The sequence below is a fragment of the Xiphophorus hellerii genome, chromosome 3 (genome assembly GCF_003331165.1).
Source record: "Xiphophorus hellerii strain 12219 chromosome 3, Xiphophorus_hellerii-4.1, whole genome shotgun sequence".
Classification (NCBI taxonomy): Eukaryota; Metazoa; Chordata; class Actinopteri; order Cyprinodontiformes; family Poeciliidae; genus Xiphophorus; species Xiphophorus hellerii.
Window position 1 is genome coordinate 19,023,158 of NC_045674.1, and position 18,759 is coordinate 19,041,916.

The window sequence follows — 18,759 nt, forward strand, 5'->3', positions numbered from 1 at the left end:
TCATTTTCATTTGTCTAATTAGTAATGCAAGATGCACCCATGTTCTCTTCCCTGCAGATAAAATCCTTCCCCATTATGTGTTTGTGTGCAATGCATTATTGTGTTAAGTTCTAATAAAAACAATATTGAATTTTTGGACACAAAAGAAAATGGTAAACTTAGCTCAAAAAGGGCATTAAGAATACACTGTACACAGAGTGAAACATGGTGTTGGAATATTCATTCTCTGGGATTACATTTCTTCAAGTAGAACTAATTTTTTGTTCAGATGAATGAAATTATGAGCAAGTCTGAAAACTGGTAAATTATTATTCAAAACCTGTGGTACCTGCTGCAAAGCCAAACAAATAAGGACGGACTTCTTTTCCTAGCACCTTTCTAAGCATATGCCTAAAGTCTTAAAAAAAAACTTCAACAGAAGAAAAAATAATTTTATAAAGTCTTGCCTTAATTCAGAATTAAATCTGAAGAGTTTTTTCAACAGATGTCCTCACAATAGCAAAACAGGAAACATCTTTTAATGTAAACATTATGAAAAGCTAACAAAGCATTGTATTTATCTTTCAAAGACTACAGATGCATGAATTCATTTGTAGTATTTCATCCACACCAAAAGTACCCAGATGCATAGTAGTTAATGAAATCATTAAATTAATTTCCAACTGGATCCAGTTGAATAATACATGCAATAGCCAAAATGTACATCTATTTAGCATGACTTTATTATATCATCAACAGGTTGCACTAGCCACTAAAGTTACATAGATACTTTTTGGAAAGAGATTATTTAATCATACACAATCACGTGGAAAAAATAACCTTAGACCTTAGGTAATTAAATAATGTTAATTTTTTCTCTTTTGATTTAATTTTCCCCTCTCAAAGATTCTCTGAGCTCCCTTGAGATTCTCCTGGAAGCAACATATCAAAATGTTCATGAGGCGAGTAAGGAAAAATAGAAGGTGACATGCAGTATTGAGCTGTCAAGCTTTCAGTCTAGCAGATTACTGTTCGTGGCTGAGCTGAAACGAAGCATTATGAACAGGCTTTGGTATGAAAACAGAGCTCAGTTAGACAGGAACTTAAACAATTGTTCAGTAATGAGACAAACGCACCTTGACGGCTCATAATGGAGAATAGCAAGTCTGGGAAAGAGTGCTCAGTGAGAAATATTGAGATGTATCTCCAGGCATTCAAACCCCACTAAGGAAATTTGTGGGTTTTGCAGATTTAAATTGCATCTTGCATCCTGTAGGTAAATATTTTCATTGAAAGAATGCATTGATTTTTGTTAGAGCCCTGCGGGGCTTTTCAGTCAAAGAGAAAAATATATGCAGTGCGTAATGTACAGCAACACTGCTGTGATGAATACTTTATAGAATAAAGGCGGACATGACATGAAGACGGGTAAGAGCTTGAAACTTCGTGTTTGTGCACACAATCTTAGCCAATAAGGGTGATGCTGATTCTGATCTGCTACAGGCAAGTACGGTAAGTATTCAGAGTATTCAGCCAATGATCTGCGGCTTTACAGCTTCATCTTACGCCTAAACTGCGAAGTTATAGTCACTGATACAGGAAGTAAGCATGTATGTGATACATATTCGAATTACAACCAGTCAATAAATGTAAAAATATTCATATTAATGTTTTCAATTTGCGTTGAGCATAATGCTACTTTTAAATATTAAAGTAGGCGACATGTTATTACAACTCCTCCACTTCTTCTCTTAATTTGTAAACCCTTTTCAAAACCATCAAGCTTTCTTCCACTTATTGATTTATTAGATACAATTCCAGTAAAATAAACACTAATTTGTGGCTACGTAATAGCAAAATATGAAAAATCTAAAATATTTTTGAATGAACTGTGGGTACAACAAAGTATTGCAAATGTCTGAGCAGTATTGGATAGAGCAAGGTAAACCATCACCAGGGTACAATAGTAGTTAGAACGAATATGCCAAAAGGGTTTTTATTCAAATATGCACATATTTTCTTAATATGTGTGATTCTGCAGGTCTTCAAAAGGAACTTGGTGTAAAATACTATTTTATACTAAAATTATTTGAACAAGTCCAGACTCACAAACTGATTTCTGACTTGAACTTTTACATTGTTTATATTTCATATGAGAAGATTATCACAATAATTTCTTTTTTTTTTTCTTTGTGTAAATACCATTTGATATTTGACAAAGAGGTACCAAAAGTACTGGTTTTCTATAAAGCAGAGAATATTTTTTGTTGCAGTAGCCACATATGAAGCTTAGCTTAACCCTTTTCTCTTCTCAGTCTCTCTCTTTCTCTCTGACTGCAAATTCCCAGCATGGTCTCTCCCTTTCACCAATGCTTTAAGCTGAATTCCAGTCCGAGAGAAAACAGGATTATAAAGTCTGGTCACAGATATGGCTTCTCTCGTCTTAAGATGAAACTGTGCTAAATACCGCTCAGTATGATCCCATTGTAGGGACTCCGTAAGACCAGCTGTCAGATCTGAAAAGTCTTTGTAGTCGGTGGGGGGAGAGAGAGGGCCCTGTCATCAGGTTCTCATCTGGATACACACTGGAAAATGTTAATGTCAGATGGGTCAAAAGGATGATGTCTGCTTGGGTGGCACCGTGAGCCTCTGTTGCTTCTGCTCCAGTGCCAACCGCACACATGTCAGTTCATTTCTATCTCTAACCGACTGATTCATGTCTACCTGCAGGCCCGTAGGAAGGAGTGTGGGTAATGACGATGACTCGGCTCTAAAAAAGAGGCAGAAGGTGGAAGGGGGCATAAAAAGAGGAGCAGAAGTCAAAACTAACCTTATAGTGTAATATAAGGATATTTATTGAAAGAAAAACAATATTTATCACATTGATATTCCTGACTGCAATAAGGGGACCGAAGCTTTCAAATCTTTCCTCTACTGTAGCTTTCTTCTTGCCTTCTATTCAGCAACAGTTTGCAATTTATGTCAGTGAATTAGATCAACTTATTATTTTAATGGTTAAAAAGTAAAAACAAAACTTTAAAGTTGAAAAACTTACATTAATTTTTGCTCTTAATCCAATCATTCAAGATCATTTAAATCAAGTTCTAGAAAAAAAAGACAGGAGTATATACTTCTTTACAGCAATTTACTCAGTTCCTACTATTGAGTCAAATTATTTAATTGATAGCATTGTCTCAATCTAGACTAATTCTCCTCGCAACTCGAAGGGTAGATCATAATCCCGCTCTGGTTGTTGATTATTCATGAACTGCCCGTCTCTCTTGATACCCTGTGAAAAGAGAGAATACAGTTACTGTGGAAAATGATTTTCCTCATTAAAAACTAATCTACATATCAGACTAAGATAATCTGAATAAATATATTAAGGGAAAATGTTATCCATAGCAACCTGGTCACACATTAAAAATTGTTCTGGGTTCTTGTGATGAGTTGCTCATACACTTAAAGGAAGGTTCTCTACTGCTTCATGTTTTTTTTCCTATTTGTAGATAATGGTTCTCCCTTTGGTTCACTCGAGTCACAAAATTATATGGCTTTGTAACCCTTAACAGACTGATGGATGCCAATAACCTTTTGAATTCTTGAATTTCTTTCAAATGGAGCATGTGGTATTGCTTTTTGAGACTTAGTCTTACATTCTCCTTCATTTCTACTTTATCTGAAAGCGTCTAAGTTATTTTATGATTCTTCAAGGTTTCATGGTACATCAGTTTGGCGTTGGCAGATAAAATTAAACTCAACTTCCTGAAAAATTACAGTAGGAGCAGATTGCTTTTGATAACGTTTTCCTCTCAAGTGAAATACTTGAGAAGTTCTTTTGATATTAAAATTTGCTTGATGATGACAAAAAGCCAAAAAAAAAAGCAAGAGAAATGTGAGGGGTGTAAAAGCTGTTTTATATTTCGGTAATACATTAAATCTTTTCAATGTATTTGTTATGTAACTGTTCTAAAGAGGGTTTTTTTGTTTGTTTTTTTCAAAGACCTGAGGGTCGGTTGGTGACCTCCAGTCCTCTGCTTGCTGGATCAGTCTGTGATCAGAGAAAAGTGGACGGTAGGCAGGAAGAGAGGAAGCCAGTGTGTCCTGGTACACTCTTCTGTCACCCACGTCTTCATACAAATGGCTTTCAAAGTTCACAGGAACGGCACCTTTAATAGCCCATACACAATCACAGCATAAATATGGACTAAAACATAAAAATGGATCACTATAATTTTCAGTATTTGCATAAAAAAAGTCTCTTTGCACTCCCCAGGATGTAAGGTGTTTGCTAATGCCTTGTTAAAGCAAAAGTGTTTTTGTCTCACCAAGGCCATGTCTGTCCTCAGGATGTGGACCATGGTAGGGTTTATAGTCACCAGTAGGATAATAATAATGGGAGTCTTCCTGAAACTGGTCAAACAGACAACATTTCATCATATAAAGCATCACAATGCATTTCCACATATCATTAGTTTCAAGGAGGCGAAAGGTCACCTTCACCTCCAATGTGGATGTACTTCACTTATTGGCAAGAAAATGCGATACAGAGTGGCAAAAGGACAATTTCAAAGGCAGACCTGAAATGGTTTCTTTATGCCACTTTGCTCAAAATAATAACAGAACACCAGTAACTGCTCTATGTATCATCACTTCGTACATACTAAAGTTAAGTTGATAATGAAAAGCAAGAGAAATGTGAAAGGGAAATCTCCTAAACACACTTACTACAATGATTTTCACCCCAAATAAAATAAAATCAATAAAACCAATTAAAAACACACCTGTTAATCTTTGTTTAGTCTGAATAAATGGCACACATGAGTTATAAACTACTTCTCCTAATTCCTTCAGCAGTTAGCTAGGCTGCTGTGTTTCTTATGTTTCTCAGTCTATGTGAATGCAAGGGACTTTTTCCTATTAAAGCCAATTCTTAAAAGAAGAAAATTTCTGCTTTGCTTTCTTTTTTCTATAATTTTATGTTAATGTCAAAATGTTCTAATGGAAATTCTAGTACAAATATAGTCAAAAAATCAGTTTTTAACAAAAAAAAGAGTTTTCTACATTTTTCAGAGATGTATTATGCTACAGCAAAAAGTAAAAAAAAAAAAAAAAAAATTACGGTTTTTACATATTTTTACCAGAGGTGCGAATAAATGTTAAGGGCGCCATATAAAGTAATGGGGGGTAATGTTCAAAGAATGAAATGTTGCAGTAAGATATTGAGAGATACTGTGTCAGTAGAATATCTTAGAGCATAATCATATAAAATATAAGATTGTTTCAAGTGAAATCCAGATATTGCTGAAGGTAAACATGCTTAGTCAATTAAAATGAGGTGAGCTCTACCTTCATGTGTATTTGTGAACTGATTCTCCTCTGACCACATAGCCTGATCTGTTTTCTTTTACCTCAATAAACTGTTTTCTTCAATCTTAAATCCTTGTTGGCCTTTTAAAAGAACAAGATGATCATTTCTCCAAGATCAATGTGTATTTTGAATGCTAATTGTGGATTATTGATCGATGTTCCATCCCTGCGCACAACCAAAGGTTTCATTAGTTTATTTATCCCTTTTCCTTGTTATGGCTGAAGCCTCCACTTCCTTTGTTGCCAGATCTCTTCACCCTGTGCCTAACCTATTTCCCCTACTCATCTGTTTCTTGGTGTCTCTGCAGATTATCTGTTGCCCTTTTCTCTCCCCCCCATCTCCTCCTCCGTCTTTCTTACCGCTGTGTAGCTCTCGTAGACTTTGCTCTCTGTTTCAGATCCAGTGTCAACGAGGAGGGTGCGTTGGGCTCCGGTGTTGATTTTTTCTCTGCTCTCGTACTTATTGGAGTTGCTAGTTGATTGACTTGACCTGCATGTAGAAATCAGAGCTTATCTACTTCATGGTTATACTGCTGATAATTCATCCCAAGTGTGTATAAACAGATATACTAACCACACAGTTGCCATAGAAACCTATTTCTTATGAACATTTGGCCTTTCATGATTATTGCAGGGCTTTGGAAATAAAGTATTGAGTCTCATCATATTTACAATTATCATTGTTTTTATTAAGAATCTGGTGTAGACAATCACAAAGTAGTGTGTAATGATGAATTGCAAAAAAAAAAATAAATTGATACATGGATTTCAAAGCTTTTATAAATAAAGTAAGAAGAGGGAAGAGTGCATTTAAATTCTGTCAAGCCATTTCTTTATAGAGGCCCCTTTCACTGCACTTACAGCTGCAAATGATTTTGAGCATCGCTCTATGAACGTTGCATAATCCAGAAAGGTAATTGTTTTTTTTGCAATCATCTCTGTGGGTGAAGAACAACTTTTAAGTCTTTCCGCACATTTTTAAATGGATTAACATCCATCCCTTGATTGGACCATCCTAAAACATAAATATGCTTTTATCTAACCAATTGTCAGATAAAACAAATTGTTTTTGGTTTTACAGATGGAAGTTTACCATCTGTCATGGATGGTAAACTTCCATAACAGGCACAAGTTTGTTTGTTTTTTTACAGATTTTCTTCATGGATTGCTCTTTATTTGGCTCAATCCACAATCTTATTAGCTCTGTACAGCTTCCCCAGAGCATGACGTTGTGACCACCATGTTTCACTGCAGGGGTTATGTGTTCAGGGTTAGTTTTGCCTGCATAATGCATTATGCATGGAGGTCATCTGACTAAAGCCCCCTACATGGTGGCTTGGGTCACTTTAAAATGAGCTTCTTATGACTTTTTTTGTTTCCTGATGTTGGTTTCTTTTTGCCACTGCAAATAACAAAGTTGTCAATGGATTCTTCAAACTGAACTGTGACTTCCTGTAACTTTTACTAAAGTTTCTGTGGAAACTTTTCAGTAAGTTTCCACAGAACTCTTGGTTGCTTCTCTGATTAATCCTAGCTAGTCTTATTACTCATCATGTATTCCAGTTGTGCCACACAATAACCATTTTAGAGCGATAAACCTTAAGTACGAGATGCAAAACTTGTTTTTATAACATTATCCCACTTTAAATGTATCCATATGTTAATCCCTAGATGGTTGTGCTGTGTTTCTTGGTCTTCAAGATAGTTTTTGTTCTCTAACATTCTCAAGCAAACTTCTGAGGCTTTCATAGAAGCTACATATTTACACTGAAATTAGATTACAGATTACAGATAGGTTAATTGTTTACTATTTATTTGACTTCTGAGAAAAATATATGTCTGTGAATTTTATTTGGGGTTATCAGAATCATACAAATGCATGCCAGAAAGAAGCACACTTAAAAACCAAATATCATTTTCCGTCCATGTCACCATTATACTCTATGTTGCTTTGGTCTATCACATAAAATTGGAAAAAAATACATTCAAGCCCATGTTCATAATGTTTAAATGGTTTTATGTGGCATCATATTGTGGTTTCTTGGGAGTACTGCATGTGTGATGCAAGGTTCAAGACATCAATTTAGACCTAGTTTTATCTAATCTTGTTTTGCCTCCTCAGCTGCCTCCAGCACATTAGTGAAAAATCATGAAATGTGTGTATCTCCTTTTCTTCCAGAGAACTCCAAAACCTTGACTTACACATCCTCTTCACTCTTCTGCCCATTCACCACACTGTCCCTTTCTGCCTCTGTAGGGGAATGAGATACAAGGAGAGCTACTCTATCAAATGTTGAATTTGATCAAAAAACTAAAGAGGCCAGAGAGCAAGAGTGAATGAAAGATTAGTGAGATGTGAAAGAAATTCAATGTAAAAAAAAACAGAGGGCAAAGGAAGGTGCTGAAGGAAAGAAAAACCTGAAAGACTGAGAAGGAGGACTTGATGGTTAGGCTGATGAACAAATGGAAAGAGACAAAAGGGGAGAGAGAGAGAGAGAGGAAGGACATGAAGCCAGCCAATGAGATAAAAGATATGAGTGCAACATGGAAGTGACAGTATTGAGGGATGAATGTGGAGCGAGGTAGAGGCTCAGATGGTGAGCAAAAGGAGAGGAGACAGGACACACAAACAGAAAGAGGAACACGGAGCAATGAGGTGGTGCTGAGCTGACAATTACATCATTGCTCAGAGTAATCTCTTTAGAGTCTTGTGCCAGGGAGATCGGAACACTGCAGAGACAAGAAAGCGAGGAACACTTCCCCATCCGCAGATGAAAAAGATAATCATGGGTACTTGTTTTGTCACGCCTGTTTTTCCACTTCCGCCCAAAGAAACAGCCCAGCGAATTCAACACCAGCAGGACTCCAAACACCACTGTGAAGGCCACAGTCAAATGGGTTGACAGGTCACTCGGAGCTGGTTGCAAGCAAAAACAGAAATATCAGATTAGTGCAGAACAGATAAAGCTAAACCGAAGGACATGTAAGGATAAAAAGACCTAACTGGTCTCTCAGCAGCTTTTAAATAATTAAGAAATAGCAGATGACAAAAATAGCTACCGCTGTTACAGCCACAAAAGGTGCCTGAATTAACATGAGGAGCTAAAGGAAAGCCACTGCTTGTCTAACCTGGATTTCTTCAAACTCTTAAAAGACTAAAAGACAAATTAAAAAATTTCAATCTGTGTTATTGTCATTTTGAATATATGTGAAGGGAAAAACTTTACTTAAAAAAAGAAAACAAAGGCATTTCAGGGACCAAGACAGGAGAAAAATTGTAAATGTTTGTATAGTACAGTGTGGACTGAAGTTAACAATGCCATTCATATGAATACATTTATTTGAAAAGTAAATAGTGACACAATATTTCTATGGTGCAATTTTAAGCAATCGTCAAAGTAATAGAAATGAGAGATATTTACCACCAAAATGACATTTTACAAAAAATAAAAATTGGTGTCAATTTTTGACAGGAACTCCTGGCCAAATTTCTAATTTAACATTTAAATAGTCAAAGAGCCAGAGAAGTCATGAATACAGTATGTATAGCATTCAGTGTTCCCAACAAACAGGAAATTATTTTCTTTCTGACACTTAATTATTGGCTTCAAATTGTTTAAGTAACAATAAATGATAATATAGCCATTAAAATTAAAAAAATTAAGTCTTAAAGAGTTTTATGAAATGTCCAACTTTTAAAAACACTTCAGTTATATTACATCTTTCATCAAAAATTGAGGGGGAAAAACTTACCCTGTGTTTTATCATCCGATTGATCCTCTTCTATATCTTTCTTCACTATGAAGAAAGAGAAAGGACACAAAAAACACAATCTTTATAAATGTACTGTTGACATCAGTCCTCACATGATTAATCTGGGGGGGTAACTCCAAACTGACCCTCAGTGGTGATGGTCAGTACTGCACCGTCGTCAGCATAGCCACTCTCTCCTATGGAGTTTAGGGCATTAACTGAGAAGTTGTAGGTGGTCTGAGACTGCAGACCGGTAACGGTGAAGGTTGTTGTATCAGGGGGAACGACATCTACATACATGAAGCTGACAGACTGGTCCCAGATGTATCTGTCAAAGAAAAGAACACTCTATCAAATATGGATTCTTTGTTCCTGTAAGGATACTCGTCTTTTTGGACATTTGTCTTTACCGTATGCGATATCGCTGCTGCAAACCCCCATTAAAGCCGGGGATCCACTCTAGAGTGACGGAGTCATGGGTGACACTGACTAGACTAAATGACGAAGGTGGATCTGGGTGAGCTGAGGGTGAAAAGGAAAGTTAGTTTAAAAAGCAAATGTGTTGTTTGTGCAACAGCTGAATTCTTGCAGACTGCAGTAAAGTCTTTGACGAGAATTTAGTTGCTATGAAATGAGAATATATGCTGTTATGAGGGAACTGATTATATGTGCAGACTCTAAAATAGCACATGCCACTCTGCTCCCCACAGGGTTGTGCCCTCCATACTCTTTCCTCCACTATATAGACCACTACCAGTGGTCTATATAAAAAACCACTGGTAATAACCACTGGTAGTGGTCTTTTATATAGAGTGGTTGTATGTAGACAAATAAGTGATCATTCTAAATATGAGTGTAGCGCTACTGATGTTCTTAATCAGAGAATACAAGTAAAACATCTATTTTCTGTGTGCCGCAGTGTGTGGCACTGTTTTTTGAAAGAGAAAAATAACAATGTGGGTTTTTTTTCATAGATGCTCATTTAAAAGGTGATCTCTAAAAAAAAATCTAAATTTTTATGAATTTGTGACTTGAAAAGCTCATTATTTTACCTTATGATCAGCAACAAAAGGCAAAGCTTTGGCTGACTCCTCTAATAACCCAGGGGCTGATTTTCATAATTTATATAACCAAACATAAGCAATAAGACATTGTCTCATGATTATTTCAGTATCAATATTGAGAGAGCTGATCAAAGGAGGCTACTCAGACCTTTGCTCTTTTACAAAGCACTGCTTCAGCTAGACTTCTGAAAGCAAAGTGGAGTGTTTCACATTTGGAGCATCAGAAGCAATAATTTTGGAGAGGAGCAATAGTCAAGTGTGATGACAGAGAGGTAGTTAAACATAAGCATAGGAAGAAAGTGTTGCTAGAGCAATGATTCAGTCTGCACACCAGTTTACAAAACTAAGTAATTCCTACATTCAACTCAACTCAAAGAAAGCAAAGAGTTCTCTTAAATATCCTCATCCATGCTAAAAGAAACCAACAAAAAAATTTCTTTCTTTCAGCCCCAATGTGATAAGGAAGCATTTAAAATTTATTATCACTGCGTCAAATTAATTATGATAATTCCCACACGGCCATAAAAAAAGAAGAAAAATATATGGGCAAAATCAGGGCCAGTATTGGATTGTGTTTTAAAGTTTTTATAGTAAACATTAAATGTGTCCATCGATAGCTGCTGGCATTTGCTGAGAGCTGGACTTGGTTGATTAGACTGGTAGTGTGCAGATACATTCGGTAGCTCGAGGGTGGAAAAGTCTAAGTATGCCAGGAGAGTAAAGCTTATCACTGCAACTCTTATCTGTGGAGGAAGCAAAGTAGTGCTGTGGGCTAGATGATAAGGTAGAGAGATAGAGGAATAAAATAAGGTCTGGCTCTTGTGAACAACAACTCTCTCTGCAGTTTACAGAATCATCGTGGGATTGTGAGGAATCTCCCAAACTATTCTGCAGTAGCTGGGAAGGCCGGATAGAATTTGGACCAGACGGCACGGATTCAGTTTTATTTAAGTGTATCCAAATAAGAACAGAAGGAAACATTCATGCTTTCCTGCCAAGTGTGTGATATGAATAATCCCTACCCGGTGTGTGCCATAAAAAAAACTCACTTTGATCAGTTGCCATTCATTTAAAAAACATTCATGTGGGATATTTCAATTTTTTTGTCCACTAGCGGGGCAAATTTACAACAATGGGAAAGGCACAGTGGGAGGAAATGAATGCCAAGGACGGTCAAGAACCAATAGACACTTTCTTGCAGTCTGTTGTCACTTGGTATTTATCCTACCAATCTCTTAACAGTATGGTATTGCGTGTTTACAAGAACAATGAGGCTCAGACATATGGCTTGTGTTGGCCAGATAATTAAACTGAAGGGAGTGTTTATGAAATAATAAAATTGCTTCGCACTTAAAAATAAATAGGTCAAAACAGGTTGGTCTATATAAATTCAAAACACTGCTATTGATCTAATAACCTTTTTCTCTCTTGACATGCCCAAAATGTGGCACAGCTAGCTTTTTTCTTTTTTTTTTTCACTCCCTTTTGAAAGGCACCAAATAAGAATACTGCTGAAACCACAGTCACCCAGAGACGCACGCCCAATTGCATTTAAAATGGAAATGTATGCAGATGCAATACTTGTGCTGACGAGCTGGATGTCTAGCTTGTCTTCCCCAAGTGAGTTGCGAGCAGTGCAGCTGAAGACGGCATAGTCCAGAGTGGCGCTCACATTCACCACTCGCAGAGTACTGGTGTGGAAAGAGCCATCCCTCGCTGTCCTCTCCTCATACCTGCAATATGAAGATTTATGGCACTGTGGTAGGAAAAGGGATAAACACTGTGCAGTCGCTAAAGCTTGCTGAAATAACAATAAATAGTAAAATAATGGAGCAAATCTGAGGATTAATGTAAACCACAGGAGAAGCTAATTGTGCATGAATGTGAACCGCGCCTCTCAAAACTATTCATACCCCCTAATTTATTCATATTTTGTCACATTAATGCCAGAAGTTCCAATGTTTTTCTGGTATTGATCAATACAAAGTAGTGCATCATAGTAAAGTGAAGATTTGGACTGGTTTGAACAAGTCTATATACTGTATGCAGGCTCCCTGAGCACATGCCTTGATGTTTTAAAATCAGTTTGAAGTTAGTCAGACAGGATGAAGAGAACCAGTGAACATTAACTTTCAACTTTTGCCACAGATTCGCTGTTGGATTTAGGTCTGGACTTTTACTGGGCCATTCTAACACATAATTATGCTTTGACTTAAACCAATCGATGTTTAGAGTCATTGTTCTACCCAATAGGGATTCAGTATTGTCTTCTGAAGCCCATGACAGTGGCTTACTGCTGAAGAACAGCACTCCACAGCATGATACTACCACTGCCCTGTTTAACCAGTGTAACAGTCCATTCAGGATGATGCAAGGTACACGTTTTCTGCAGCACATATTGTTTTGCAGGTAGGCCAAACCGTTCAGCCGCAGCTTTTTTAGCATGTCTGCTACGTACACTACATGGCTTGTAGTAAACTGTTAACAGGACATTTCATGATTTTGGTTTAATAATGGCTTTCTCCTTTTCACTCTTCCATAAAGCCAGATTTGTGGTGAGGATAAGTAAAGGTTGTCAACAGATCCTCACACCTCCCTCTAGAATCTCCCAGCCTTTTTACTGCATCGCTGATTATTCATCTCCTTTGTTTTCTGTTGTGCCACACTATTACTATTTCTGGATGATGAAATGAACACCATTCCATTCTATGTCCAAAACTTGTTTTTTAATTCTACCTTTACCTTCTCCACAACTTCCATATCTGCTGGCGGTGTTTCTTTGGCTTCATAAGTTCTGTTTGTTCATTAATTTCCCATAACAAACATTATGAGTCTCACAGAACAGCTGTGCTTATACTGATAATAAGACACAGCAGAGTTGGGGTGGCATCTCCCAATAAGTGATTTCTGAAGCTATTGGTGGCACAGGATTGTATTGTGTGGTATTAGATTAAAGGGAGCTCTACACAAATGGACATCACACTATTAAGATTTTTTATTTGCAAGGAAGGTAATACAGTAATACTAATCTAAGTAAGACTCATTTTCTTCCCAGATATCTGGGAAGATTCATTTTGTTGATCTATGACAAAACTACAACACGATATATTGAATTTTGTCTTTGTCATATGAAAAAGATCACATGATCATATTAGAAAGGGTGTGTTTGCTACTAATATTTTTTTAAAGAACTCAAAATGAACTATGAATAGAAATCAAAATCACCTCCTGACCTGGGATTTGCCAAATCTATGAGCATCCCTTTCTTTTCCCAAGTAAACTCTACAGGAGGAATGCCCTCTGCCTGACACACCAACTCAGCAGTGGCAGTGCCATCCCCTCGACTGGCAACCTTCCTCCACTGGGGTCCTTTCCGAAGTTCCGGAGTGACTTCACAAGGAAAGACAGATGAGGAAAAGTATTCAGAAACCTCAAATTCTGCATTTACATAAGTCAACTGAAAGTTTGCTTTGCCTCTTAAACTGAAAAATAACAACAATGGACCTACATTGCACCACCAGCTTCATTTCCACACTGCCAGGGAGTGCTATGCCATTGCTGGCCGTACACTGGTAAAAACCAGCATGAGCCCGAGTCACATTATGAATGGTCAGCAAGCTTGATTTGTTTTCGTTGGTCTCCTCTCCCATCTCCACTTCTTCCTCTCCCTGTGGAAGACAGAGTGAGGGGAAATAGTCAAAAGACAGCTGCTATCCCTCAGTACCTGCACTCCTTCTAAGGGATGGTGCACTACCTGTCTCGCCGCATAAAGCAAGACAGGTAGCCAGACATTATTGCTTGATGTCTGCACGAGAAGGGCGTTCAATACAACAAGCTGAGAGGACAAAGAAGAATAACACCAAAGGCTGTAGAGCCCCAAGACACAAGAAAAAGGAGGGCCAATAAAAGCAGGGGAAAAGAACACGAACCCGACTGCCAGGGGGTGGGTTGGACCACGGAGAGCATCAGCAGATAGAGAGACCACGCCACATTGACAAATGTGCCCTTTAGTCACGCAGCAGTAATGAAAGCTATTTTTCTGGATTTGGGCTGAGTGTGAAACAAGGAGACATGGGGTGGAAGGATAGTTAAAGCCAGTGAATTATGGTGCATCTGTGCATTTAGAGAGCCCAGTGATAAACGGTAAGAACAGAGAAAATAACACAGAGGAAGCCAGATAGGGGAAATAGATTCTAGACTGTTGCTGCATCGGCTGTGTGTGCGTGCGGGCGCATGCGGGCGTGTATGAGGGGGTGTGTTTGTGGCCTTGTTTTTGATACGGCGTAAGGACCATTTTCCCCCAAAAATACTATGTTGTGATTGTGAGCTCCTTTTAGGAGCAGTTGGTCCCAGAAGGGAACCCATAAGAATTAGCACTGTTTTGGGGTTAGAGATTAGGGTTAGGACAAAGGTGTTAATTGAGTTTAGGTTAGGTTGAGGTTGGCTATGTACTGGTAACTGATAATAGTTAGGTGTAGAGTAAGGGTTGAGGTTAGGCTTGATTCTAATGAATCAAAAATGAATGGAAGTCAATGCAAAATTCCTGTGAAGATATAAAGACATGTGCGTGTGTGTGTTTGTTGTAGCACTCACCAGCCATTTCCAAGAGAACATCTCCGGTATAATGGGGTTGGCATCTGCCACACATATCAGGTCTGCTGTTCCCCCCTGGTTAACATACACAGGGTCTTTCTCTGCCTTGACAGTCGGAGCATCTGAGCGTGAGGAAAGAGGAAAAGGCTGAAGCAGAAGTGAAGTCAGTCTGAGACAAATCATCCATTAAAAAACCCATGTTGATTTACGATAATTACTCTTGCACTTGTTTGGCTTTGACAGTGTTCATAACCCCTGGGATACAATACTATTAACTTCCTTCCATGCTCGAGCAAAGATGGCAAATTAATGTGACCCACGAAACCCTCTAATGAGAGCACATCCCTATTCAGATTATGGCAGAGTGACCAGTTTGCCCTCGTTTTGTTTCCCCTCTCTATCCATCTACACAACAGTGAATCTCTCCTTCCATTCAGAGTCCTCACTTCTTTTCTTTGTTAGCTTCATAAGCTTTTTACACTTCCCGTGGGTGCCATGTACATGCAACAGTAAGGCCATTAGTGCCAACTTGTCTGAACCTATGTTCCCTCCTGAAGAACAGTGGCAAAAAACACTAGCTAGAGACAGACCTCTGGGTTGGTAGTACCCACTCGTGTTGGTCTCCTAACAAAGACCGACATTGTTAAGTGGGATACACTGCCACACTTAAAAGCTACTACAATCCTCCATACATAATGAATATCTACAACTGTCATGCCCAGTCAGTGCAGGATGGCAGAATCCATTAGTCGTGTACCATGGGCTTTGGTGAATCAGACAGACCTACATTTTCAGCGCTAGCATTATTAAATCATTACTATCGAGGCAGAGGGCCTAGAGCTTGAGGCTGGGCCTGAGGCAGCGGAGGAAATGGATGGTCTTGCATGGAGGCCTAATGAAGGTTTTTTTTGGATGAATCGAAAGCCAGTTTTGGTTGTCTGATACTCTGCAGCTTTGGACAAGTTCAAAATTGTGCTATTAGCAATCAATGAATTCACTGTACTGCATGAGCAATTATTCAAAAACCACATTTGAAAGACAATTGAGGAAAGTCAGATGTAATATTGTATCCAGGAAGGTCAGAGTAACAAGGTAAGTTGAAGAACCTAATGTGACAACTGCTTTTGAATCATTTTAGCATTTATGTTAAAATGGTACTTATTTGGCTACAGAAGAAATCAGATTTTTCAGCATGCCAGCACACATGGCAAAATAGAAAAAGAGTGTGGCAGCAGCTTGAGATCAGATATGAACGTAAAAAAATTGAGAAAGTTAAACCAATTAGTCAAATGCATTCCTAGCAAGCAGGTTTTTAATGTATGAAACCTGAATTAGTACAGCCTGCAAAATACTGCATCCAAACTGTCCTTTGTGACTGCAGGACTGTGCACATTGATTTAATATACTACATATATATGTTTGTGCATTCTTTACTTGCAGTTTCTTACAGTAAACATCCAGCTTAACAGTGGTTTCGTTGACACCTTCACCATTTTCACATTTGATAGTGTAAAGTCCGCCATCTTTTCTTGTCACATTCCTAATCTCCAGAGAGTGGTCATCCGACCAGTGGTGGCGTATGTCTTCCCCTTAAGAAAAAGCACACACAGACACACGCACGCCGACACACACACATGAAAACCGATAGTAAATTGAGTATTCATTACATGCTCATCAACAGCATGTCCTCTGGCCACTGGTCTCTAAGTGACATCTAATCCTGCATTATTGATTGGCCTGGCAAGATTCCCACTACAATCTGACAATAGGTGTGTGAGGGAGACCTTCTGTACCACAGTACCCAAAAAAAAGTAATAGATGTTTTTCCTCATTTGAAAAATACTGTAATTTCAGGGGGTTGGCTGCACATAATGGAAGTAGCAGAGCTAACAGAAAGGGTGTGGGTGCAGCTGGGCTCTGATGACATCGACCTGGAGAGGAAGACAGGTTTAAAGCCGTTGTGTTGTATTCAGGGAGACAGCAATCCTCATTTAGACTGAATATATTAGAGCTGTAATGAGAATCACATTTGGCAGGGTCCCATGCTGGCTAACCTGCTATGTTTTATTCAGACCCTGAATGGCAGAGCTGAGTGCTTACTTGCTGGCTCAGCTCAACTAGGACCTGGTTTATAGAGCCATCACACAGCCCGGGATCACCTTTGACCAGCATCTGCTTGCGGCGAAGCCAAATGCAGGAGACCACCTCGGGGTTTGCTGAGACCATCAGGGGGATGGTTGCCACATCATCCTCCACCACCTGGACTTCTGTTGCTTGCTCAGAACTGAATTCAGGAGGATCTGACGTAAAAGCAGCACAGAAATACAAATCCAGCTGAATTTATACAAATGTTACATGCACAGAGGAATAAATACAGGCTCCTGTTCACAGGAGTGATAAAATCCAACAAGAGCGAGCACAAAATCCCACAGCACATGCTGAGCACAAAAGCCCGAAGAGACACTAATGAGAGTCAAACCAGTAGAAAGTCAACATCCCACCAATAATTCCAGATCTAACCAACTTCAAGCACTTCGACAACAGGGGAGTGAGGCAGCACAGGAGGGAGAGGGACAGGCATTAAAATGACGCCTGACAGTACTTTTGTCCAAATGCAGATCTGCACAAACACACAGTGACATTTCTTCATGCTCATACACAGCACCGGGCTTTGAAGCAGAGTCTGGCTGCTGCCTGTGAAATGGCATCAAAGGCAAACATGGCTATGCAGCAAAGCAAATGCACAATTAGGACACACTGCCGCAGAGCTCAACAGACATACAAATCACAACAAAGGTTTCCTGTAAACAAAAATATTTTGCAAAAATATCCCAACGATGTAGATTTCATCTGCATTGTTAGTAAATTGTCATTTAAAAATGAAGCAAACATTGCTTGGTTACACGTGTGTGATAAATAACTGAAAAAATATATGCTTTTATTCCTGTCCTACTTACATAGCACATTCAGTTGGTAAAACGTGTTAGTTCCCTCTTCCAACACAGGACTGTAGGCCTGACAGATCACCTTCTGGTTGTGGTGTTGTGAAGTCAGATTCAGGTGAAGCCTACTGAGCACAGAAACGCCCCCAAACTCAACCTTCTTGGGTGCCTCCGCAACTCCCTGGAATCTAGGAATAAGTGGCAAATCACAATTGCTAAACAATTTCAAGTTCACAAAAATGCAACTGGACACATCTGAGAAGATGAGTCTCTGTCGTCCTACCTCATTTGCATTACTTAAAGCTGATTATATGCTTACAAAAAAAGTAGTGGCAAAATGCTGAATATATTATTTGGTGTTTCTCACACTACAGGTCTAATTTTTAAAGCAAACCTCAATGGGCCCACTTTCCAGGAAATGTCGGACTTTGGGTTGCTGCTCCCAGAAAGACACTCCAGTTCCATCTGCTGACCTCGGTAAAACACTTCTTCTTTGGCTGTAATCTTCATACTCACGGCTGTAACTGGAAAAGCATCATTTAAGCTAGAACAGCCAACCATTTAGAGAACTTTCCTTTTTGATTGAAACAGAACTAACATACTTGGATAAGCTTATTGGAAATCTTTGAGTTAAGTCTAGGCTACATTCTTTTGGCAAAACACAGATCGTTGCTAATAAATCACTAATCACAAATATAAGAGGACATTTTAAAATGTCAGCTCCAAATCATTTTAACTGTTAATTGTATTATCTTATTTCATTAGAACTCTTCCCTCACACATATGGCATGACTCTGCCTCCACACCTAATACACATGAGTAATGACCACTCACATCAGCAAGTTAAAATCAGAATTTCCTGAGATATATACAGTACATAGCTGGATTTGAATGCCCCTTGTTTAGATTCAGATAGCTCTCTTTAAGGATTGGTGTTGTGTAAATAACATGAAGTAAATTGACGATTCAGTTGAATATATAAGTTATATTCCAGTGTGCATCACCTTTATTTATCCAATATTGATATTATACATCTTTCAGTTGACTGTGACAAGAAT

General features: G+C 38.5%; 1 protein-coding gene across 1 annotated transcript in view; it reads right to left on the reverse strand.

The window, feature by feature from the left end:
- Positions 1-3,014: 3,014 nt before the first annotated feature.
- Positions 3,015-18,759, reverse strand: part of nphs1 (NPHS1 adhesion molecule, nephrin) — a 51,008-nt gene continuing 35,263 nt past the window's right edge. The window contains exons 13-29 of the mRNA XM_032555871.1: positions 18,096-18,225; positions 17,717-17,889; positions 16,919-17,059; positions 16,208-16,348; positions 14,760-14,881; positions 13,675-13,834; positions 13,400-13,556; positions 11,748-11,899; positions 9,513-9,624; positions 9,249-9,430; positions 9,103-9,147; positions 8,144-8,266; positions 7,552-7,600; positions 5,710-5,839; positions 4,308-4,392; positions 3,985-4,148; positions 3,015-3,268 (exon numbers count right to left, since the gene is read on the reverse strand). Of these exons, the coding sequence (XP_032411762.1) occupies positions 3,179-3,268; positions 3,985-4,148; positions 4,308-4,392; positions 5,710-5,839; positions 7,552-7,600; positions 8,144-8,266; positions 9,103-9,147; positions 9,249-9,430; positions 9,513-9,624; positions 11,748-11,899; positions 13,400-13,556; positions 13,675-13,834; positions 14,760-14,881; positions 16,208-16,348; positions 16,919-17,059; positions 17,717-17,889; positions 18,096-18,225 (2,156 nt within the window). The 3' untranslated portion in view covers positions 3,015-3,178. The remainder of the gene's footprint in view (positions 3,269-3,984; positions 4,149-4,307; positions 4,393-5,709; positions 5,840-7,551; positions 7,601-8,143; positions 8,267-9,102; positions 9,148-9,248; positions 9,431-9,512; positions 9,625-11,747; positions 11,900-13,399; positions 13,557-13,674; positions 13,835-14,759; positions 14,882-16,207; positions 16,349-16,918; positions 17,060-17,716; positions 17,890-18,095; positions 18,226-18,759) is intronic.